Below are 26,865 nucleotides of genomic sequence, written 5' to 3'. Positions count from 1 at the left end.
GTTTTTACGAAAAACATCATCACAAATCGTAGCAGCAATGTCTGAACGAATAAAAGAAAGGTTTTCTATGGCCTTCGCAGACCCTTCTTTTTTCGGGTATTCATATGCACGCACAACTCGTTCGATGTATAAGGCTAAATTATAAAAAAAAAAAAATAAATAAACCAGCAAGTTATGCCACCAACTAGACTTTGCTCTTACGTAGCAAAACTTCGGTCAGCGGTCAGGGGTTCCTTTAATATTGGTAATGTAAATAATTGATATACTTCCATGAAATGAATGAAATAATTGTTATTTTCATTCAGTATCGTTACGATGAGCGTGTGGTCTTGATTCCAGGTATCATCGTTCATCCAATCAACTGTTATAGTGCGACGAAATCGATTGAAGACTGCTATATCAGGACTGATCACGAAGAACACGGTAGGTTTAGGTTTTCTGTATTTCAAGGTTATTCGTTAGATCGTAATTTTCGGTTACATTCGATAATCTTAGCATTGCTACTCACAAACGGGGCTCACAGCTGCCACTGCACTTTTGTAACTCATCGAACCCTCTGGACGGTTAAGAGCTTAACCCTAAATAGGTTATGATTAGTATATGACCTGTTTACATCGGGACCTCTATACATATAGGGTCTAAATAGATCTTTATTTATTTTCTGGTAACAGTAAAAGATATTAACTTGTAAGATAGCCGCCATTCGCTTCTATCTTGCAATATCTATAGCGGTAACAGGACCATTTAACATTGATACTCACAGCATGCATGCTTGCGTTTGAGTAAGTGGTGCTTTTTCCGTATGCGGCAATAGTTCACAGCCAGTAACAGTCGGCTTTACCCCGTATTTTCCCAATACTGAAAAGTATACATTTGACATAGACTTTAATATCACATAGTTCATAAACGTCAAAAAAAACCCATATTTAGAAAAAACTAGTTTGGAGAACAGTGCCTCAACAGTCGAACACGGCGTATACACCCTTCAGTGATAGTGTATTTAACGTATCTTTTAGAGCGGCTTTTTCAAGCAAGGCTAGCTGAAAAAACTCACTATGAATTGAAGCTCAGTGACAAATGTATTCTTTTTGTTTTTAGTTAATTTCAATTTAAGGTCAACGCTCAATCTTTGGGAGAAAAGCTTGCCGCAATATGTAGCCACCCTAAATATTATTTGCTCGACCCGTAGCAGCCTATTTATCAGAAGAGCGATGTAGTATTGTTGTTAAATTAGGCAAATGAATTTTCAAAGGTTGTACAAAAGCATAGGATCTGGCATCGTTCGAATAGGCGATCTACTTACAAGTGTGGATCATGTATTCTATCTCATCGCCGCTACACTTCGATGGAATACAGATTCCTATCCGAATACCAAGGAACAAATCCTGACTAAGCCATTTTAAGGGGTCGGCCCTTCCAACATATTCACCATTTTCTTGGAAACGGTAAATGATCTTCTTGAGGAATGGCACGTTCCTGGGATTCAGGTAAAGGGTGCAATATTGACCTGTAATTGGAAAAATAACCATATCAGATTCGCATAAACTATACATTATAGAAATATATCCACACTTATCTTTTTTTTGTAACCTTGAACCCTATATGATGTAGCAACTTATCCTCAGCACGATGCGTGCACTGTCGATTTACAGGCCAGACGGTTAGGGCTGTTAGCTCACAACAAAAGCAGCTATGTACAATTAACGTTTCCTATAATGTTCCCGTAATATGCCCGCAGCGAAATCAGTTAGACTAAGTATTGTTAAAGTTAACAAAAAAATAAACTTCACATTGTAAATTACCAGATAACATTAACAGTATTAAGTGATAACAGTAATTAAGAACAAGGCTATGCTACGTCGATTAACGACTTCTTCTAACGGAATCAAGAGTACGTTGAGAATAACTTCACATGCCAAAATACAACCCAAGCAATGTAGGGACTTCTTCCGGTAGGTCGCGACAACTGACGGCAGACATAGAGAAAAATTGCTCAATTATAGGTAAAAGCTAGATAATTCGGAACACAACAAAATAAAAACGAAAAAATACATTCTCCTGTTTCAGCGTCTAGAGTGATGTTCGTCGACACGTGACCTTAGGCATACATGCTCCAGTTGCAAGCTTTCACAGCTTTCTCAGGTGTTCTTCCAGTTAGTTGCAATTGTGGGATGAATTGACCTGGAGTTTGCATTAACTTCTTTATATGGAAATATCAATTACAATTTTATTGTATGCAGAAGCGGATGAAGGTTATGAGGCAGGCAATAATCTGAGCTACCGTGTACGTACTCCGAAAGGGCGCACGATATACGACCTCATTTGGCCTATCTTAGGAGGCATCAAACACGAATAATGCTAGACAGAGAGAAAAGGCCCAATTTATTTAAAAATTATACCAGTTTTGCAATAGCTACCACATATAGTTGGAAGATAATGAACTTTGAAGCTATTACTTCGTCTTTAATGTATGTAATAAAAGATCTGCATTACATGCACTGGCGTGCAGTGTTTGGTGATTGGCAGTGTATTTTTGGAACTTGACTATTTTACCTCTAGCAGTCCGAATTCAGTTTTGGTACAACAATGGTAATACTAATGAACTTCTTCAGAATGGAGATGCATACGGTTACTTGAAAAATCGTAGTTACTTGAAAAAAAAAATAGTCTATCCAGTATGCTCACGGTTTAGAACCGTTGTAGTGATCGTCATTGTAAAATCAGATGAGCTTAAATAAGCCCGCCAAAGAAGATTAGCGCCGTATCCTATCCCGTCATTGACGCAGGATGGCATCTTATTCACTCTTGAAAAGAGGACATCTTTTCTATGTTTATGTTGGTCAGACGAGCAAAAACTCTAGCAGAATTGACTTGGGACAAAAGATTGCCTTTCACAAAATTCAGTGTCGAGGAACTCGAAAAACAGCTACAAATTAAGCTTCTAACGCGCTAGGATTGTATCACAGAGCCCAAACCCTAACACGTATGCATAAAAGATATAATAGATGATTAAATATTAAGTGTAGTCTGTTTACGTTGTCTTCATCAAACACGGTTTTACACACACAGACACATATACAAATAGGAAAATTTGTCAACGTGTGTATTTTTAGGTTAAACTCTACAATTGAAGCCTAAATATCAGTTTATGCGATAATAATTAGTTTTTGACAGTTTATATCAGATAAACCTAAAGCATGGAAGCGTCAAGACAGCTAATCACGATTCCAGATGGATTAGCTAATATTTTCGAAGAGGACACAATAAATCTGGAAGACGAGCTTTTATGAGCGCGTCATAACAATCAAAATACTCCCTCTACTCAATGGTTTAGAATTTTTTAAACTGAATAGAATTAGAATCGATTTTGAAATTTTCTAAAAAAAAAACAATACATCTAAATAGTAAAAAATAATTGCGCATTAAGGCACTACATAATTACAAAACTATTAACCCGGTATAGATTTGCAATGTCATACACTTGACACTTTTCAATTTGTTTGGAATGGAACGAAAAACTAGGCCATTTAGGCCTACAAGGCAAAGTGACCTCTAGTCAAGGTCTTTGCAAAGTGGAAGCGGTACTATTCGCGTCGATCCGCGCGAGCGTTTTGTTTAGCCTACTTTGTGACAGGACAACGACTTAAATAGGACAGATCAGTTAGATCATAACTGACGATTACGGTATAATTTAATAGCGAAAAGTATCATGCAATTGATGAATAGGTGTCTGTACAATATGTGATTGCATACGATGACATGTACACACGTATTTATTCAAATATTAGTGCCGTGCTTTTCTTTTAATTCACTCCTATTAAATATATTTATGTAATTTAATTACTGAAACGCTTTCTAAATTCAAACGGTAGATTACTACTGCAGTTTTTGATATCAGTTTTGGTCGCGTTTAGAGAGAAGTAAAAGTTCTTTAACTTTAGTCCGCAAAAAAAATTCGAAGCTGAAGTTGTGAGGCAGCTCAGGCGTGAATAGGCCAAACACCAAAGGACAATTTGATCCATGTTCGTATCTTAGCGAATAAATCAATATAAAAAGATTGTGTTTTCGTCACTGAAATAAAATCCTCGACGCACAATAATGTTTCCTTTCTAGAACGTGAGCGATTTATTACGAGTACTTAATCAAGGTCCTTTAAATCTCCGAAAGCTTTAAATTTGGCAGAAAGCCATATCGATCCATCTCATATTACGCACAATGATTCAAGATTTGAGAGTGCTTCTCCAATAAATAACCGCCTCTGTGGAGTTTGCCTCTCTAGTTTGTAAGGCCTATTTTTCTCGAGGAATCGATTAAGATCAGGTGATTTAAGTCGCTGGACAATGGCAAAATCTGTCTAGCACCAAATACAACACAAGTTGACAATGCTTCTGAACCCCGCTCGAAAAAGTATATCCGGTAAGTCGGAATCAAATGTTAAAGTGTCCTACGAAACGTCGTCGCGCTACATCTAACGTAAAATTATCCATATTTTAACAAAAGCTCATTTAGGCTTAACTTATAGGTCTTTTAGCACAGTATGGAATCAATAGAAGAACAACGAGTTCTCTTGTGAAAATACATAAAAAGTACGCACATAAAAGCCAAAATATAAATTAATAATAGAAGCAAAAATTAACGTAGACAAACGAAACGTATGCATAAAAAAATATTAGAGTTGATTTAGCAGAAATTTTACACTGGAACCTCGAAGCAGTCGAATACCGTTATACTGACAAAGTCCACGTTCCGTTTCCGTGTTACAGTATAATTATAAGAATATATATGTGTTACAATGTAATACATACAATTAAATAAGTGTATCAATGTATACTTAGGTGCTTGCGGGACTCGAAGTGCCAAAAGTTTGTTTAAAGAAACGTGTTTCGCTGCCTTCAAATGGCTTTTAGATGTGTTACTAGTCCTATTCTATTTGGTTTGGAAGGTACTGCATCAACGTGTAATTTCAGCTCTAGTCAATTGTATTTCCACAAGTGTCATTACGGTTTTGATCAGTAACCGCCTATGGAGTTGCTATTGAGCATAATTTCTATATATATATACATAATAAGCTAGTAGACCGAGTCAAACATAAGACGCATTGGTGATTCATATAATAATATCTTACAATAATACGTACATCAGCTGGTTCATCTATAGTCTGTCTAGTGAAGGGCTATTTCGCACAAAATAAAGATGAAACAGTCCCTTCACCTTGTCGACAGTATACCAGAATAATTTGGCGCCGACCAGTTTGGAAACTCGAAATGCCAACTTCAGTGGAGCTTCCAAAAGTGCTGTCTCCTGTGGGAGTATGTCTGCTACGTGATTGCCCACATTCCCTATCCTCTATTGGCCTTGGAAAGTGTGACAAACCAGAAAGACACAGGGAAACTATGTTCATCGCTCAATCGCTTGCTGTCGCTCCTGCTGGCGATAAAAAAAAGAAGCAAAAGGATACGTATAACGGTATTCGTGTCATACCTTTTCCACCGGCTAACGCAGCATTTTGAATTGAGCCGCGTCTTTGTCAGGACAGATGAGTTACCAAATCAAGCGTACATCACATCAATATGGGCAGACCGCCCTCGCCTAGGCCATATCCATGATTTCACCACTGCTACAGCCAGTATAATTATTATTATAAGAATTCTGGCATCTATTATTCACCCCCCTACGACAATATTTTGGTGTGACTGCTATTCATAACAGTAACAGCGGCATATCAATACCATGGCCCCTATATGTCAGTATGACTGCAACAACATGAGCGAGCTTCTACCGCGAATAGCAAAAAGCTAAATAGGGTAGGCATATGTCTGAAGTGTTATTGGTGTAATTATGAGGTAGAGGATAATTACGTTTTCAGTGATGGTATGCTGAACCGCTTTCGTTCTGAAGCGTATTTGACTTACTTAGAAGTAGGAACTTCACTCTAATTAATGTTTTTTGTTTATCTATTGGCAGTGGAAGGATATGAAGAGGCAGACATAGTAAACTGGCTGCTTTCCCGCTGATCGTTCTCCCGGTATAATTTAAAGCAAAACTAAAATCATTTGTGTATAAAAGAGAAAAAAGTTTACGAGCCGATAAAGAAATTCCGAAGCGTCATCCGGATTGCCTGATAGTTAAAAATTAAATACTTAAAATTTAAGTAATAAGACGCGCGCTAACGGATTGACTCGTGCATATTCTAGGGGGTTTAAAGAATGTTGGAAAAGGAACGTGCCAAGCCACTGGACTTAATATGGTACAATACTTCCTTTAGTCGAAGAAATTCTATTGATGCTCTAGTATAGTTCTGCTAGTGGTACTGCCTCGTAAAATGACAAGCGAAACCGTTTGTTAGATTAGAATTCGAGAATCACATACTAGAATATGCGAAAGATCTTCAAAACAACACTTAACACCTCCTGGTACGCTAACAACATTTGCCGTCCATGGCCCATCCTTTTTGCTTGCCTTCCACCTACCGCCTCTCAGTAACAATTAAGCCTCAATTAATGACGCCCACCGGAGCTCCCATTTATTACCCACCACCTTGCCTAGCTCCGAATGGCCAATCATGTTCATCTACGAGCAGCGGCCAGAAGGTGCAGAAGCTTCACTAGCATTTGCTGACCGCGAACGAAACGACTAATAAAAACAACATAACCAGGCGTTGTTTTCCAGGATATTTGTTCATTTTTGTTGTTGACAAATGGCCTAGCCTTTTATAGTCGCCGACTACAGAGGCGGCGTGTCTGTCGTTTTAGTCCGGCTGCTGTGATCGTTCGGCCAACACGTTCGGCATTTATTAGAATCCAGGTAAATAAACAAGCGGTGGCCATATTCTAAAAGCTGTTCACGAATCTCCTTATTCATTATGATCATTGCTACGGCGTCACTGTGGTCGTGGACTTGTAGATGGCCATGAAGCGAAACGACTATATGCATTTATATGTATATTGGCCTCACGTCAATACAAGATTCTGCAATGTTCACTGCCTCTGTGACTGCCGTCGTTCTTTAGTTTGTCATGAATAACATCCTTAGAAAATTTTAGAGTTTAGGGGGCGCTGCTTATCCTCCGTCTGGAAGACCGAATGTTTCAGGATAGTACACTCCGGGTCACCATGCAGTAGGGACAGCGAGAGCTAGGGGGCGGTAGGCATTAGGTAAAGGATAGAACAAGGACCAATTTCCAACAACGACAGCATAAATCTGACGCTACACCAATGACTGCCCGTCAACATCGTTGTGATTTTGCCTGAGATGCTTCGATCGGGAAAATGCGAGGTGTTACTCCGATTCGGCCAAAATGCCTTCTATAAATCGCAAACCCAAACAATAGTTAGCTGGTAAGGGGTGTCATTGTGTCTCGAGTACGAGACCGTCATGAACGTTATGCTAAGTTCTCTGAGCGATGGCTCAGTCATTTGAGTGCCGCGATAAGATCCGTCAATTTCTGAGGCAAATTTAAGCTTCCATTAGGAGTGTTTTCTTTATTGTTAAAGCCACTGTAAATAACACTGAACTGCGATGAGGATGAGATTTACGCTCAGCGACCAGCGTGCCTTTTATTGCAATAAAGGAGAAGAAATATATCGTGGGTAGATGTTCGATTCCGATTCGGCCAGTGGATCCTTAGCCCGTTCTAAACCGATAATCTGTGCAATTATGTGCATTTTTAAGAATTATATACATTTTTTTGACACTTTGCTATGTCAGTTTAACAAATGCATGAACGACGCGCTCTGCTGTGATTACGTCTTTGAAGTAACGGATAAACTGAAATCAATAGCTTCAAATCAACTATTACCAGCATACGATCTAACCCTGACCGAACGCGTGGGCATTTGCATTGCACGGAATATTACTCGAACTGAAATGAGTGGTGAACCACCAGGGTCGATTGGCTACTATGATACAAGCGGCCCCATGATTTTACATATAGCCGCAATCATTACTTTGCTCGCCGGTAAGGTTTGCGCAATCTGTCTGTACTTAACTACTCGTACGTGTGCAGACCAAACGAGCTTGTTTGCATCTAAGGTATATTTCTCGCCATATTATAGCGGGTGATTTTTAAATGTGAAAAAAAATCACGTTCTAGTCGAGTCCATAGCCGTTTGGCGTTTCTGCCTTGACGCTTTCACTAAGGTTTAAATGTAGACAGACGTTCAGGTGATCTAATCACCTGAGCCATGAACGATCCTTAAGATATAGCACATTTTTGAATTATGATGAGTGAAATCAATTAAGATTTCACTCATCTTAATAAGTATGCTGTCGACTACGGCTGAGAACAGGTGAACGTTATTATATATATAAAGTGCGCCTCCTATATAACAGTATTGGAGTGTCGGCTGTGGGGTAAATTAGATTGACCATGCTCGAACTATTAAGCGAACTCAGATGCATCGCGTTATCCGGTTCACGATTGATACTCGAGGGCTGACCGGTAACTTCCAGAAGTTCTGTAAGGTTCCCTAGGTTTTCTGTGCCTCAGACCATGAAAGAGGTACGTAAAGCCTAAAGGGTGTTTTTTCGTTTTATGCAGCAATGTTCACTTTCAAATGCCCTAGCCCTTTGCAACGTCCCCCTATTGCAAGAAGCTAAAAAAACGATATCAGGGTAAAAATATTCGATGCCAAAGGAAATCATGCAAAAGTTAAACATGCAGTCCAAGCCGCACCAAAGTGTGAAATCTGAAACATGTTTTTGGTGATCAAACAAATCACACAGGTACGTCATCTCGCGTTCTGACCACCGTACAAGCGGTAAAAGAAATTTCAATGACTAGACAAATAATTCGTCTTTTATAGGCGTATTTCTAACAACGTTTCGTACTCTCAATAAGCCCAACATAAGGTACGTGCACGTTTTCCATCGCGCTAATTTTCCAGCATGCTTAGCTATTGACCACAACGATAGCTTGAAAAACCATATTCAGACATTATATTATACACAAGCAAACAAGTTTCGGCCACAGACGTTTCGGCACTGACGAAACAAACCAGCATTGAGCATCAGACACAAATCGAATAGACATATCCCACTATGGACATAGTTGTTCTTATACGGGCATCGGCAGCTTGCTAAAGCGAACACAAGATAGCCTAAGTCATTGCTCTCTGTCAATAAAATCCTAAGTACAAGTTATTTATTCCGATATATAGCGGAACTCTATCGATTTGTTTACTATATACTATGAAAAAAAGTTGTAAAAACAATTATGAGGTGCTTGGAAATCGATGACATTGAATCGAATACGGATTATCTTCTCCAATGAGGATCGAGGCATCTGCCTGCAAAAGTCAACGTCATTTAAATCTTTTAAATCACGATTTTTGCGTTGAAATGTTTCGTTTAATTGACTCGACCAATAATGTATATATTTCACGTGGGCCGCCCTGAACAGCGCATTTGTTGGTTGTATGTACCGCAGGCCGGATAACATTAGCATTTTTTTCTGCCGATCATCACCGAATGGCATGTGACCTCGTACTTACGTAGGGGCTAAAGAGTATATAACCACATAAACGCCAATAACCAGTGTTAAACTGCAATAATATATTATTCGTAGTAGGTGATCCTCTACTAAAGACAACGTATGCGATAGGTGGCATCTTTTGCGTAAGTTTGGCTCACGAAATTTGTCATTGTTTGGTGCGTACCACCCAATCACACGTTAACTACCATATCGCCTACACTTTTTAACAACTTAGACTGCTCTAATCAAGAGCACCCAGGATCAGAGTGACCCCGACTCATGTTCAGAATAATTTGATCAATGAGAGCAAGAACTATTACCCAGTAAACGACAAAATTGTCTGCCCCCAGAAACGGATTACTGTTTCTGTTATTATGAAGTAAAGACACTTTACTGTCGGCCGTTAATTCCAGAAGGCCATTTTGTCCTAGTCAGAAAATTGAAGGCGCACTGTGGGCAGGCACCACACGTTGCAGACCAGTACACGTCAGCTGTTCTAGTCCGCTAGCCCGCGCGAGCGTCGCCTTCGTAGGCACCAGAATCTTTATTTTACATCTTGTTATATTCAATTTTAGCCAATCTAGTTTAATTAACTGTGCAATGCTACCATTTGAGTTTTTATTACGGGAAAACGCAGTGCTAACCTAATTCGCCGTCCCTATTATATATTTATATTCACTTATTCAACCGAAAGACGGCTAGAAAATGAGCGGGACTGTTGGCTATCGAAGCTCAGCATTACATAACCATTACCTTTTATTGAGGCTACCTTGTAGACCGTGGCTGTCTGCAGCTTCTTGTAGATGTAGCAGCCTTTTCTTCTAGTTAGAGTATTTTTAGATTGTCGCTATTGTTGTCCTCATACTATTACTACAACTACTAAAATAATCGTTGGCGTTACTGCTGTTTGTAGGCGCAATCATCGAAGCCGGCTGGTATTACATCGAAGCTGACTGCGATGGTGGGGACAAAGGGGAATGAAAGTGGGGCTGCTGAAAATTCAATCTATGGTACCCGAAAGCCGGAATAACTAAATCATGTTCACTAGCGTGTGTGCACCTCAGTCGCGGCCGCTATACAGCATAACTAACTAAGAGTGCACAGGATTTGTTCAAAGGTTCGTGGGTAATCTATGCCACAGCAGCCCCTTGGGGCAGCGAAGCGATGCAAGCTCTTTGTGAATTTCGCTAGCCAAAAACAGTTTCACTTAAAAGTCCCAAAGTACACAATAGTAATCAGCTTGGCCCAGAGTGTGCGGTGGCCCAACTTGCCGTGCCGTTAGCGGATCAATGGCTTCAAACAAGGAATTGCTGGTAGCGTTTACGTGATGCTAAAAAAAACCCATCGAAGTCATGCCAGCCTCACTTTGGTGACTATCTTTCACTTTGGGTGGCAAAACACGGCTGCCGCCCGCATTACCGCCATGACAATAAGGAAACTCATCTATTATAAGACTTATCAACGCAACATGTCGAAATATCATATCTTGCAGTTTGCTTCATGCCGTTAAAATGGTATTTGAGCTGAACATGTCTCACCGATTGACAATGGATAGTATATGAGTAAAGGATTCACCACTTGCTTTGGTAAAAGATACCGTGTGATAATTTCTTCACTAAATTTCAATACAGTGAACTTGAACTACAGGAAGGAAGTTATATATATATATATATATATATATATATATATATATATATATATATATATATATATTTGATTACGAATACGTTTGCCTATTTACAACATCGGTATGCTCCCCTTACATTAAATCTGGGCTAAGGCTTAAAAATAGGGTAGGCCCATTTGTATTCTATGTCTATTATCTGTATCGCTCAGTACTGCACGAGCGGACTGTTTCCAAGTGCAACATAACAACAAATGATGTTTCGTAAGTTCTGGCAGTTCAAAAGCTCTAGGCGTATGCCGCTAACGGATCGCATGCGGCTTTTAAGACGAGCGCCTTACTGAAAAGTTCTTGATTAATTAGGTGTACCTGTCTTTACACTATACAGCATGAAACCCCTTCCGTACGAACTAATAAATCTTGATGCCATAGCGGACGCGTGAAATAAGTTCTATTTTAAAAACTATCTAAGGAAACGATTTTAGTAGTGGGTAAGTTAGAACTGTGGTATGTGCTGTAGAATTTTCTAATACGGTAATCTAGTTTCGAGGTCGCCTCTCAGCAATTAACGAGCGTTTTTGGTTATTTGCTGCCATTGCTCCACTGATCCGGTTCTATCTTTGGATAGTTAGTACGTACATAGTAACTGTGTTTATAAAAGGTTTTATGCAGGCTTCGGCACGAATGCTGATATATATGTCTTGGTGATGATGCAATGGTGACGTGTTTGCTTACTATGTGCTAAGCCTAAGGTGGCTCAAGCTCGAAACAGGGCGCGGACATGATTTATTTCGTGCTTATAGTATAATAAATTATCTCCCAGTTTGTCATTTGACTTCTTTAGGCGCTCGAGGGGTGAGAAATCGCTATTTTTCGAGCTATTTTACCAAGCAATAACACGATAGGTTTTGAACGGATCGAATATGCAATCCTACATTTTATTTGAGGCAATATTTTGAACTTGCTTCAAAATGCGAACGGGTAAAGTCACAGCTCTAGTGAGTAACTTTCATACAATCTATCGCCTTTGTTATCCCATAGAAACATCACGGCGTCTACAATATAAAAGTTAACTAAGCCTGGATATTCAAAAAGTAGTGCGACCTATCAGATATTAGCACAACTTTGATGCTTTTATATGATGCAAACTGCCTTTCTACGGAGAAGACAAATTAATACCACAGCAGGAGGTCTGAATAGTTATTTTAAACTATGATCTCTACATTACATCTTGTTCCATATGATATTCTTGCTGTGTAAGCGACCGTGGAGATTTTTTTTTTACATATAGTACTGGGCATTACTTGAGCTGAATATTTAAGGTTCCTACAATCATACGAGCTTATTTAATATTGACTTGATGGCGACATGCCATATACTACAATAACGCTCAAATATTACCCCCTCTTAGGAATAGCGGTGAATTTATGACCGTAATCACCCTTTGTCGTGAACGTACTAAACATAAACCATAATTCCCTACGCTTTTTGTAACTGTTTATATATATATATATATATATATATATATATATATATATATATATATATATATATACATGCCGAATAATAGGGTATGTCCAAGAGGAACGACATAAATGCGGTAAAATGCTAAACAATCAAAGAACGATAACGTAAACATTAACTTGTGTCCAGCTCGAAATAGTTTCAATCATATACGCTAGAGACATTAATCGCCATATTAGTAATAACAAAAACAAAAAAAATTGTAATCTATGACGGTGTTAAAGGTCACTTAGGTACGCCTCACAGAAATGCTTCAAAGTCCCTATCGCGTACAGAAGCAGCGCCACAAATTACATTAGCACACGCACATAAGCATTATGATATATGTTCAAATATTGTACACGATGCCTTTGAGCTAGCTTTTACTTGACGGACAAGAACGCTATGTTTTCATGTCTGCTGTTTGGTCACAATTTTCATGGCTGGACATATGCACAAACACTTTCTGTATGATCACTTTTTTATAGCGTGCAGACGTTGAGCCACTTCGATATTTGCTGACTACGTCACCAAAGATGCGACGCGCGAAATCTACTCGGCACGACCGAGTCCCAAGGGCACGCGAGCGCTGCACGTCATGCGAAAAATAGAGCGAACTACAGCAGACCAAACTGTCAAAGTGGTTCTGTGTTACAGGCTATCTGCCGTAAATGGGTAGGTAATCATTTTTCATTCGTCCGCGTCAAACCTTCCCAAATAGACGATGCAGAAAGGAGCAATTGAAATTATCACTTCCTATCACTGTATTTCATTGTAGGTATCGTACTATACATGCGTAACGCTTATATGTCAGATCCGCAATTTACAGTGTTTTAGAGACAGGGGCAAAACAACCGGAAAAAGGATGCGCCATCGATGACGAAAAAGTTACAACTAAATCTATATTCATTACATGTAATTCAACATATAGTTCGAGATTTGTCTACTCCGGCCTAGACCGTAAATCTATTTAGATATTTTAAATTAAATGCGAAAATCTAACGTTCGGGAAGTTGTTCAAACACTGAATTCAATAGAGCTTATTCCTAATGAGCAATAACTCTGCTGCTTATCGAATAAAAGAGCTACCGAACCGAACCGAACTACGTGTTCATGGGCTAATTTCAAGTGTTCTGACATTTAGAGAGCCACACGACGCGTCTACAACGATTTCCTAATAAGACCATCTAAGCCCACATAGCAGCAACTGCTGGATATGTACTACCATCTTGGTTATAATATTATCAAGTCAGAATTTTCGCTGATCGAAAAAAATGACAAGATATCGAAAATAATCTGCTAAATACACAATGAAAACATTTTAGTCAATTACGTAGAGCCGGTTCAAAGTTGTCTATACAGAACATTTCATTCATTCACACCTCTTTTGTTTTTTTTGTTGTTTTTTTTTTTATTCATTTTGCCCCTTACTTCATATGAATAACGAATAATTAATGATACGTCCTTCGACGAAAATCGCAGCTCCGTATAGTTCGCCTACTTCGAACGTCTTTGTTAGAATGGCACGATAGTGAACGTGACCAGTCGTAAACCATCTATAGTCGAAGCAACAGTGCGGGAAACAAGAAGGCCCACCACAGGAAATGCTATGCAAAGTATCCTCACCGAAGCGATACGTTCAGCAGTTTTTGTATGTTAAAGTGTACATTAAACATGTCCAATGACGGATATTAACCGCTCACTTTGAAGATACACGCCATGTTTATGTAATCGAAATTCTATAAAGACACTTTGTTAGTGACCACTCAACTTCTAGATCAATTCTAATGCACGTAACTGTGCCCAGCAGGCTTAATGTACTGTCCGCCTTTGCTTATGGTCTGCAGATTTTGTTCACTGCTGTATGAATTTATGTATAGCTTAAGGTCGCCCCATTTAATTACTGACAGCAAAATGGAAGCCAGATGAGGCCGTGATCGTCCTATTTTTACTTTTCGTCGTTCCCTTTTTCTTAGCCAAATGCAGATGCTTAATGAAGTAATGAAGGCTTGGTTAAGTCGTGTCAAATGTAATTAACTGTTAATACTGGACTTTAGTAAGAGAAGATGATGACGCGCATTGAAAGCAATTAAGGTGTTTTCGACGAAAATTAGTGAAAACGAACAAGAAACTTAAAAATGTATAGGGCGTCACGTAATCGTACATAGGTGGCATACGGTATGGTATAGCCTCAAGGCGACAGGTGGAGCCACTGTCCAACTCTGCTTGAATGTCAGCCGCCGGTCGTGCACCTGTTATTAGTGAAAGGTGGTAATATTTATCCGTCATAATAATAATAATGACCATGCGAAGACCTAAAAGAAATTTATATAACGCATGTGTGATGTGGCAGGAGCGGGATTACCAATTCTAACCTAATGATCTCCAGATTGCTCACATTAGACCATCCAGTTATGTCGTATCTTTGAGGCAATCATATGCAGTGGCACCAAGACCGCTTATCGAAGATACAGTTTAGAGTCAATTACTGGAAAGGACTGGAGTTTGCCGGTCAAATCTATTTAATTTATGGATAATATGTGTTAGATTTGAGCTCTACTCAAGTGGAGGTATTTTCCTTTTACTTAAACAGATTTACCTCATCATTTGATTTACATTACCGGCTCATAAGGTTGGTCAAATTTGCGTTCATTAAGAAAACTAGGTTACAAAGTTAATAATTACGACCACGATGTTAGCTGACGATTTTTTTCACAGGAGATCATTTTGTATAGCTGGATGAAAATAAAAGATTCGCCACTTCACTGGCTTCCAACTTAAGTGCCTAAAAATTTCTTCGTAATACTGTTCAAGTTCTCAATATGTGAAGATTTTTTGAGGTGAGGATACTTGCCTGAATTCTATGTCTAACATTCAGCATCAAGGCTTGAAACACAGAACTTGAAATAGCCGCATAGCGTCCATCTGCTTTCCGAGATGAAAGTGCCCGACTTAAAAGTGGTGAAGTAATTTTATAAAGTTATGCAACCCGTTTTATGAGAAAAAAAAAAGTTTTCAAAGCTAAATCGATGATCTTATGAAGTTAATTCCGATTGCACACAATCAATTAGGAGTCAACTAATATAAAAGTGAGGCAACACCAAAAACTCCAGATTTTTAACCATGATTTTAAACACGTAAAGTTTTAAGTCATCCACATGAAGTCTATATGAAACACGTTAAAAATAGTTAGTTTGGTGTTCAAATAATAGTAAGAATATAATTAAAGGCACTTAAGGGAACTTATAATGGGGCTCTAAACCTAGAGCCTTATATACGCCTAGAGAAGAAAGGATCACTCAAAAAACATTCACTTGAAAGATAAATCGTACAAAAACCTTTGATATAGCCAGAAGTGAAGATGTTAATATTGCAGCTTCATTTATTCAGTGATACCACATAACCAATTCTATCGAACATTTTATTACGATTGAAAAAAACGTAACTAAAACTTATCTTGTCGAAAATACGATTTAGTTCGTACTATTCCTCAGTTAGTGCCCTATTGACTATCTATTTTCTAAGCATTGCAGGATAACAACAGAAATTTTTGTCACTTCTCTCACCTTCGTAGTTTAACATCATGCGGTCAACGGGTAAAATCTGACCACCCGACTTACCAGTAAAATCGATGTCCTGGTCACCATCTGGAGCTTCCACTGCAAGACACTGGTCATAGTTGCCAAGATCGGCGATCGTTCCTGAGGCAAGACCCGATGATGGCTTGCCCATGGCATCCATCACTGCAAAAAAAGGGAAGAAGAGAAAATACCATTCAACTAATAGTCCGCTCCGCTAAGTTCTAGTTGCTTCTCGTGTGTTCTAGTGTTAAATGGGACAGATAATCGAATAGCTAGTTGTAACTGTTACTCGTGACTATAAAAATATTCTGTTAAATATATTTCTCAACGAAATTACATAGGCATGAATGGTACTTGACGTGCGATTAAGATGCCACGTGCTGGGCCTATTGTCCAAAACGCTTTAGGGTGACCCATGGTGTGATATAAACCTTCGTACCAGTCTAAAATAGAGATGCCGAGACTTATTGACCTTAAAAACAGAAGTTCGAAAAATAGATTGTAGTTTTTAGACTATCCCAACAAAAATGCCACGTCAGGACTATTTCTGTAGGAGTAGCTATTATACGCATATCAAAATTATACAGTTTAAGTACTATAATCGTCAGGAAGAGGGACATCTTTAAAGAAAATTTCGTTTTCTTTTTTTAATTAATTTTAAATTATTTCAAAAAGAAGCCCTATGATAAGGCATCAACAAAATGTTCTGGGTAAAATACGATATCTTACGTAAAAAGTAATAACTAAAACACGCACATATAAAGACAACACAATCTAAAATTGTTATATTCCAGGGCCAAACATTAACGAAGGAAATAACCACAAAATATACGCATCTTCGTGTAGCCTTCTTACGCTGCACCGTGACGGAAGATTTCTAACTGCACGCTAAAATGTTTAATTCGAATGTCTTCGTTTGGTCTAGTTTTATATTCCGTAAGATAATCTTCATGTTTCTACCTCTGCACGCACAATCGTTAGCTTCCTTTTTTAGCGTTTATATTCGCCACTCGTACGGATAGAAATAAATAATCGACGCTCTGCTTGTTTTTCATTCGATTTCCCTTGACCCATCTGTTCCACTATCACGATAATATTATCATTAGTAGGCTAGATAGGAGAATACCTTTGCGTAAGAAAACCCTTAGGTAAGATTAGCCCATACTAATTAGATGTCATATCAAATATAATAAAACCTCCCTCGGTTAAGCCATAAAGTAAGAGAAAATGCAATCGCGTAAGACCATTCACATGCATCTTACATGTGCCTCGATTCTAAAGAAGTCATACTTGCGGTTTTTTTGTTTATCTTCTGTGCTGGGCTTGACTGTTAATGCATATCAAATAGCGCACGTTATCAATTCAGTCCTTTACTCTCGTCATTATCACTGTTAATCTTCTTCTCTCGACATAATCAAAGTTGAGTCAGAGATTAAATTTTTAATCTGTACTGCCGGTTGTGTTGCCTGGCCGCGAGTTGCTCAGTGCCCCCCCCCGACCCCAGAGGTTTAACTCGGACACCTAGGATAATTTTTACTGGTGTTTACTTTCGGACGTGTGCCTACAAAAACGATGCTTGAAAAAAATTTACATCTCAGCAATGTACGGGCATTCCGGTGCTATCTTGACAAGTATATACCTTTTCGTGACATATGTGTTGATACGTATATGTTTCATAGAGATTTCTTTTGCTCGTCGCATTATTGGCCTTTAGCAGCGATTCTTGACAGTATGAACCGTTTCTCTAGGAAATTTTCGCAAAACTGGATACTTTATGCAGGCAATATCTACCTACAACAGAAACGAGTAAATGTTCCAGATATGAACCCCGAATCGCATATGTGTTTTAGCCAAAACTATGATGTTTTCCGCATTGCAGAATAGAAGCTTCGATCCATTGTAATTTGGTGTTATTTTTATCTACTTATCGTAACGACCCTTCTGATACGCCCTTATCTATAGTGCGACTGTTTGAACTCTATTGATCAGGTGTAGCATGACAGGACAAATCGTCCTTCATTTATTGTGTGATAAAGAGGTAGCTGAGCATTTGGCTTTTGAGGAAATTTATATCGTGAAGCTGCTTTTTCTTTGTGTCTGCGTAACCAATACTAAATATGGCCTAAAGATAGGTGGCCTTCAGGGTTGAGCAAATAGCAATGTTCTGCCGCCAAGACTTATGCATGATACGAACAAAAAATTTTCCATAAAAATAGTCACGGTGTTTCCGAAAAGAGCACTCATATCGTAACTAACCGCCTATTGTGGTGGGGCGCTATTGCTAAACTCGTTGCCATTCATTTGTGTAAGTTGTTGTGGAAAGCGCGCATCAGTCTACTTGATTAGCTCTCACGTACAGACCACTGCTGGTTTTTAGTACTGGTCATGTTTTCCCATTTAGTGTTTTTATTTGACTGATATTCGATTTATTAGCTATCATTGACCCCACAACAGACGCAAGAAGCGAACAGGTAGTATGAGCCCACTAAAGCTGTATGCCATTTTTTTATTGCGAGGGGCGTTTTCATTACAACATCATAGGACAGAAATAATCAAACAAATAGTTGATCGCCCCGGTATAAGCGGCAGTAATTTTCAACCGATTTCTTTGGCTAAAGCCTCCGGCTGTTTTCGTTTCATATTAAATGCTTGGAATAATTTCTTCGGCATACCAAGAGAATGTTGTCTTCACTAGAAGGCCTAGCTTGAATAGATCTTCAAATGGCAGATAATCACCTGTCATCATAACCGCTGAAGTCAACTATAAGCGCATATGTGACACACTTAGGAATACGCGCGTCAGTCACTACGCCACCCGTATCATCATTAGTATCTGGTAGACACAATGAACTGTTGCTAAATTAATTACTACCCATAGTATAGAAAATCACGGAAATACGGTGACCGACTGCCCGTAGTTTAGCATTCACAGTAGTAATAACAAAACACTACTATTTTCTACAAATGAAACAGTCGAAAACGTTTCTACTCGTTAGAGGACTGCGAAAAATTATTGTCCTACTGGCTACATGTTTTTATTTGAATCATATCCAAAAAAAAAAATATATTGAGTCTGAAATAGAATTACACACCTGGTGAACTTAGTTAAATCGTAGTGTTGTTATGTAGGTATGCATATATTTAACATGGACATATTCAAACATACGCTAATTACAAACGTGGAACCCACCTCCGACCAGTAACTGAATTGTTTTTTATAACAATATATTTATAATCAAACAGCCCTGATAGGGTCACCATTGCAGAGGCCATCCCATAATCTTCAAGTCACACAATCGCTATATCCTCGTACTAACTAAAGAAGTTATTAATCAGCAATATCTTGTAGTGGCTACCTAAAAAAGTTTTCATAATACTGCCAGTGCCATCATAGCTTGTGATCTGTCGGCTGCCATTATTGTTGAAAGCTCAACGCATAAGTCAAACGCAGATGTCGGCGCCAGAGATACACTTGGTCATATCGAACCAATTTTGGGCTTATGAAGTTGGGTTAACCCGAACAGGCACAGCGCAGTTAATATTGGTTGGGTCGACGTAAACAGTTTCTTATGCATCGACACTTTTGCTAGAATGTGGTGTTGCATTCGGCCATCGAATCTAGTCCCTCCGAACCACACGCGCGTGCTTGACATTTAAAAAGACGCGCTTATAACTAATTGTCGTTGTTGCACTGACAACAACGTCCGCGACAGTTTTCCCTGGCAACGTTTGAAACTGCACGCTACCCAACAACAATAACAGCGATCACAGAGGCGACCCAATAAAACAGGCGAAACGACGTCTGTCTGTCTATGCCCGGGTTCGAACCTGGTATCGGTGCAACTTACCACAATTGAAACACTTTCCAAGACACCAACGAGATACGCGTGTACGGCTGGATATAGGTAGAGATGCTGCTATACGCTAAGCAAGATCATGTCGGTTAGCTAAGGCCATTCTACGGTTTGAGCCACTAGAACTGGACAACAGCAAATAGCAGAATTCAGCTTCGTGCTTGACCGGATCTATGCCACGGCACATATATATATATATATATATATATATATGTTTAAAAAAATATATACACTGTCGTAACTTGCGGTAATTGATTGGATAAAAGTGAGGCATTTGTAAATTATTCACATATTTGTAAACAAACCTTGGTGCGGCCAAAAAAATACGATGGTCTGGACAATTTTTAGAGTGGTACTTGGAAAAATATAAAGAGGATGCGCAGTTTCGGAGAAAATTATTTAAAACAACGAAGCTACGTTCAAATTAAACGGAATGATTAGAACTTCGGTGAAAATAAATTTCATTTCCGACAGAGCAACGTACCTGCACACTATCATCATGATGTAAAAGTGTATCTTGATGAGAATTTTCGAAACAGATAAGTTGGACGAAGCGGCCCCGTAGAATATTCTTGCCATTTTCTAGACTTAGCGCCAATGAACTTCTCTTATGGAGATAGTTAACGATATAGTCCGCGACAGAAAGCCGAAACTTCGAAAATCTGCCGTGGAAAAAGTAATACATTTTCTAATTATACAAACCTCACGTGCCTCAATCATCCAAATCCCTGTTATCCCCTTTGACGTAATCTCCGCCGGACATAGTACATATGTATCACTGCTTTTTCCAGTCCAGAAAACGCTTTTCGAAGTCGGTCGTAAAAATAGAACCTCGCTCTATCTTTTAATTCCTTTCATCACTGTCTTTAGCTGTCTTTAGACTCAGTAAAGACAGAGGTAACAAAAGCGTTTAGTTTTTCTGCAAGCAACTCGATACGAGCAGAACAAGAGTTCAAGATTGTCCTGACGAAAAGCATGAAGTGATCTCTTCAAAACGTTTCAGCTATATTTTTCACAAAGGTAGTACCCTCTGACATACATTTAGAATGCACAACTATACCATCACCCCCAGGGGAAAGCAAATGCTCGGTTGCTGACCAAGATCTTCTGTAGACTTTTCTTCGATCCAATCCAGCCCTTGAAGCGATATTCGGACTATTTGTTTTTTTACATGTCATATCCTGACACCGAAGTCTTGTCACCTATACTGATGTATTGAAGCAAATCGGTTCTTCTTTGAAAGCGCTGAAGTTCTCCTGATGCATTTGTTGATAAGGGTGCATCTCCTCTAAATGTAAGTCTCTTGGTAGAGATCTTGCTGTGGCCCTCCTGGCAAGGTTATGAAGTTTCGAAGGCAAGCAAATGGAGCTCAGCAGCGAATTTGCACCAATGTTATCCTAACGAAATATATTCGTGTGAATGATAAACAGATGGACAAGAAGACGCTCATTGTATACAGTTAATGGCTGTAATGCATTCTATGTATAGCGCACTGAAGCATTAAGCGAGGGAGTTCCATATGTAGAATTCCGTTTACGTTTGGTTATCATCGTGTTCAGTTTACAATAAACGGTAAAAACGGTTTCCGACGTAATGTCAGACTCTTAGAGAAATAGAGCTCTAATAAGAAACAATTTTTTGTTGACAATGCTGCTTGAGTATTGGTAATAAACACTGTGCTTACATTTAAGGTATGTACAGTATAAAAACAAGGTGGTACAGCTGTGTACATAACTACACAGGAACTACTCTCCGTAACTGCAAAGTTTTTATCTTTAGACAATTAATCGAACTCCAACTAACAGGCTAACCCTATCACAAACTATTGAAGTAAGATATTGGTAAAATAATAGAGATAAAAATCTAGCACATGTAAAAACTAGTACGTGAATAAGGAAGTGGTCTACAATTTGCTTCCAATTAGAGTAAATATACGCGGTGTCCAAAAATGGTTAATTTCCATTTATAAAAATTAGATACTTCTTAATCTCATGCAGCTTAGGAGTATTTATTTATATATAGTTTAAGTATTTATTATTAGTCGGCATGAGAATGGATTCTCTGTTCCCTTTTTTTCTCTAAAATAATCATCTAACCCGATAAAAAATGTATACATCGGAGATTTATATGTACATTGAAATAAGGCACGCAGTTGAGGAAAGCTTTTATTTAGTGGAATATATAGCACTACGGGGAATTATTGTAAATGCCTTCCTTCGTTCGTCAAATGGCCTCTTGTTCAGCACGCCTTCAGCACGTAAATCGGATCACAGCTACAAAGCTCTAACAATTACGAATATAGCTTCAGGGGGTCAATAAGCAATTTCGATTAAAATTTGATTGGTTTTCCTCCAATTCACCTGGTAATAGTAATAAAACTATCTACAACAAATATTCATCTTGTTATTGAATCAGTTGCAACAGCGGCTTAATTTGCAAGGGTAGATATAATTTTTGTTATGAATTTTTACTCAGAAGACAACCCACTGTCTGACTCTCCTCTATGAGTTCATTTCCATGAAAATACCTCGGAACGATTTCCGTCCTAATCGAGATATTCTTATAAAAATCGTAGATCGTGTATAGCTGAAGAATTTAGCATCAATTTGAGACAAAACGAAAAATAATGCACGATATTATTGTTTCTCAATATCAATCAGTGTCAGCGGCACCTTGAATACCATGACGTCGTCGTTAAAGCTACCAAATCGCGCCATTTACCTTTGGTGTAACACAACATGTATAGGCTTGTCATGGCAATAGCAAACCTAAGTAGATCTGATAAGTAGATGATAGTAGGCACTTTACTTTATCGCAGTGTCAGCATAATGATTAACCAATACTAAATTATAGGAGAATGAAAAATCAAGGAAGGGGCAAGGAAGGAAACATGTTCGTTGGTAACGGATCTCGTATCGGGAGTAAGAGATAATGGAGCGCTGATTTACTGCCGGCACTATCGCTTTTCTCGCAACGATATTGCAAAACAATTCATCTACTACGACGATGTACATCTACGTGTAGCGTATGCAAGTCGCCGAGGTAAAAAAAAAAAAGGTCATCGTGGAAACTAGGTACATTTCGCGTCAGTAATCGTAGTATACGAAAAGCAGTATATTTAAGCATTTTTGTCGGAATACAACTCTGCTAAAACGCTATATCTCGTTCGATGATTTAGTCCTATTTAAGCTTTTAGCGGTCAGCGAGAAGAGGGTCTCTAAAAGCGATCATGCAGTACAGATCAACACGGATCGGAGTCTGTAGTAAAAGCTGGGCACTGATAATTCAGTTGGCGCCAGCACCCGGATGAAGCAAGATGTTAGTAGAATCATATCAATAGCAGTATTACGTTGCTCCGGTAAATTAAGACACGAATTACCGTGTCATTATCTCACTGCGGTATATTTTTCAATTTCTTAAAACGAACTAAAATTGCCAGAGCGCTATTTTGGCAGGGAGGTAACGATTAGTGCATGGAAAAGAAACTCTGGCAACTGGGATCGCAGACAACAATGCTACGTCCTGCACTTCGTCTCCCTTTTGGCATCGGTCATGCAGCCTGGTATGGCTGTCCTAATTTGACTTGATAACAGGCGTAACTCGGATATCTGCAGTAGATTAATGTCTAAATCAGTTGAAAGTATATTTAATAAAGCTATATTTAGTATTAATTTTTTTTATTTGCATAATAATTTCTGGTTGTGGTAAACTTTGTAAATGGCTCATACTTTTAAGTGAAGGACTTGCATAACATCTTCACCAAACCTACTTTCCATGATTTGGTTTCTATGTGCTTTCTTGCCCCCATAGGCAATAACTAGTCTAGGCTTCGAACTAGTGTAGCGTCCATTTACATAGTAACGTTACGTATCATGGATCGTGAATGCACGAAACTGTTCCGTACTTACAAAAATGAAATATCATTGCATACGTACCATAGTTTGACATACAAGAAGATTCGAGGTACGAGGCTAGTTATGTGACTTATAGAGGTTTGCATACGGGACATTTGCTTCGCTTGCTGTCGGCGTGCCATGTTCGCTATGATAAAATACAGTTGATAATGGACTCCCCATTGGAGGACACACCTTGAACTCGCTACTGAAACTATACAATTAGAGGTGCGCATTGGTCCCCCTGACATAAGAGGCATTAACTAGCCATCACATATAGGCATCACGGGTTTTATTGTCGACCCATAGGGTACAAATTTGTCGTAAGAATAGACTTACTACACGAGTGCTAATCGACGCAAGCAATGAAAAATATAAAATATTCATTTATACTTGAAATAAACACCTGCATTCAACAAATGTAATAAACACAGTCAATTATTCGTTTGCGCTACGTCGGCGGATGAATACTGGAAAGAAGGCTATTGTGCCACTAAAGAGTTTGCCATATCAGCCTTAATCTTACAATTGATCTATATGAGATCTATATATATCGCGTAAAAACCGCTTGAAATTTTTTCTATTCAGATCCTTAGCTCATTGCCGCACGGGGAAAACAGATTTTACATTTGCTTTCTGCCATTTTCACTCCAAAGTATCCATTTCAGATATATGAAAACGTAGAGCATTCCTACTTAACTCATCTAGATCAATTGACTGGTAACAAGAAATACCTCCTCTACATAAACCTCTATATAGATACTAGACTGCCAGAAAGAAAGAAAGAAAAAATTCTTTAAAAATCGCGCTAAAATATAGTTTACGGCAACCCCTACAATCTATTTTCTAGAAATTGCTAACAGAAAAGAACAGCTAGGCGATCTATAAATGCGACCCCATAGTCAGACGGACAACATCGCTGAGTTGGTACACGCTATACAAACTATCATTCGCTTACAGTACTACACGTTTGCAGTTATCCCGTTGCAATTCGCTTGAGACTTTATAGCACCTGCGCTGTTACCCTACTAGTATAATGCCATTTTCTGACGCAGTCCGTATATTAGCGACATCTATTCCGTTGCAGTTTCTCTGCTTTATGCGTCATTTTACAGAACGGTTCTCGTAGACTTACTGGGTCAGCTTCTTCTTTTTCTAATTTGATTTGGGCTGAACCTAAACCCTGATTCGAAACCTGATTATGGCCGACATCTTTACAAACGCCAGGTTGCAGTTCTGAAACGTTGTTACATTGAATCTATAAATCTTTGATTAGAGTAATTATATCTCATTATCTACTCAATTCCTCAGTTTAGGTTAACGAGCCCGTTAAGTGCATCACATTTGTTCTGCTAAACGGAAGAAACAACTAAGCTCGATTTCCCATCTAAGAACGCACGACATGCGCGTATACGAGGTATCTTCGGCCGTGCACATAGCGTCACTTTAAAACCCTACTTAACCCAGTTCTGGGCCCTGTACAGTCAGTTCCATTGTCCAATTGGATCAGCGTCATAATCCTGATTTTCAGTTGTATCTATCCTGTTTTTCTATTTCAATAACCGCTACCACTTGGAGAAAATATTCATCTAATCTCTATGAGAAAAATTCATCTAATAATTAATTCATCAGTATTCCACTATGAACCTTGAATTCATTTCAACCTTCAAAAATTTTCAACGATTATCAAGCAGATCGCCCAAGATGGCCAGACTGCTCAAATTAACATTACGCTCTATGGGATGGAAAAACAAACACCTATCTAAATCGGTTCCATCTTTCACGCAGTTCTTTCCGGGACAAAATTGCAGCGATCCACAAAAATTAGCCCACTCGCACCACTCAGAAGGATCGTTTTAGCGATGCAAGCCAGCACCCAAAGCTTTGATTACTAAAGCTAGACTATTAATAATCAGAGAAAGTAAGGTATTACAGAATGGGGAATTAAGGAAAATAAGTAATTTTTATTAAAGTTAATAAAAGCTTGTCTGAGCGCCATGTTGTTTTATGGGCTGGCTGGGGGAGTATCCCAGCTAAATTCACCCCCGCTTACTTCCTCATGAGGGCAAGTCCTTGATGTCGCGCTTAAACAAACGTGGTATAAATGCAGAGTAAATAATACATAAAATGTACGCTGAAGAGAAACTTGCCTTTGCGCCGTTACAAAATCATAGGTGTTTATAACCTTTCACTAATCACATTATTCTTCAATAATGAGGCCTTGAAGCATCATTTAAGAAAGCAAACATAGCTAACCTATCGTTTCTCGGAAATCTTTGTCATTCGCTAAACTAAACTTAACAATTAAAATAAAAATACTTTTATTCGTAGGGAATATCTCAAAGACTTGTCTATTTTACAGACAAACACTGCTCGGTTTTGCCGTTCAGACATTTCTGAACGCTACTTCATCCGCACATAGTTAAAAAGAAACAGTGCTCGACGAAGCATAATCGTGCTTGTAGACTTTGATCAAATATTTCTTATTTTGGTATTTTTGTACCTGGTAGATTTGCAGAAACGATGTAAAAAGTTGCGCGACTGCCCGCGATAGAACACCATTGGAAAGTTTTGACTAACCTTACTCCTTTGGCCTCTCTAACCCTCTCCTAATGACTTGCCTGACCATCAGCCACGGAGAAGTTACGGTCAGGTTTATAATTAGTTGCAACTTTATCTTCTGACTAGCTCTACAGATCCGCTTTAAAACCCTCGACCCTGCTTCTCTCTGAATATTGCCGAGAGCTTATTGTTGTTCAAGGAATATAGCCAGCAAATGCATAGCATTCAAGTACTTAGCGTAAACGATTAACGACGCTATGAGGTAAAAAAAAAACGTTAACAACTCTGCGCGGTTGGTTGTGCTACACAATATTCATTGAAGAATTGAAAACCTCTTGAGGAAGATTGATATTGGATAATATGTGTTATTTTGCAC

The 26,865-nt window shown here is 38.7% G+C and overlaps 1 protein-coding gene across 6 annotated transcripts in view; it reads right to left on the bottom strand.

Moving 5' to 3' along the window:
- LOC111255295 (nose resistant to fluoxetine protein 6-like) overlaps nucleotides 1-26,865 on the bottom strand; it is a 53,095-nt gene that overhangs the window by 13,270 nt on the left and 12,960 nt on the right. For 4 of the 6 annotated variants that reach the window (XM_086990967.1, XM_022817098.2, XM_022817100.2 and 1 more), the window contains 3 exons: nucleotides 16,220-16,342; nucleotides 1,304-1,507; nucleotides 762-858 (listed from right to left, as the gene is read on the bottom strand). In XM_086990967.1, the coding sequence (XP_086847093.1) occupies nucleotides 762-858; nucleotides 1,304-1,507; nucleotides 16,220-16,342 (424 nt within the window). Of the gene's footprint in view, nucleotides 1-761; nucleotides 859-1,303; nucleotides 1,508-16,219; nucleotides 16,343-16,517; nucleotides 16,803-20,028; nucleotides 20,144-26,865 lie in introns of those variants that run through there. The other 2 variants (XM_022817101.2, XM_022817102.2) reach the window with 2 other exon arrangements.

The sequence above is a fragment of the Varroa destructor genome, unplaced genomic scaffold (genome assembly GCF_002443255.2).
Source record: "Varroa destructor unplaced genomic scaffold, Vdes_3.0 BEIS01000001.1, whole genome shotgun sequence".
Taxonomy (NCBI): Eukaryota; Metazoa; Arthropoda; class Arachnida; order Mesostigmata; family Varroidae; genus Varroa; species Varroa destructor.
This window is presented reverse-complemented; position numbering and strand designations above follow the sequence as displayed.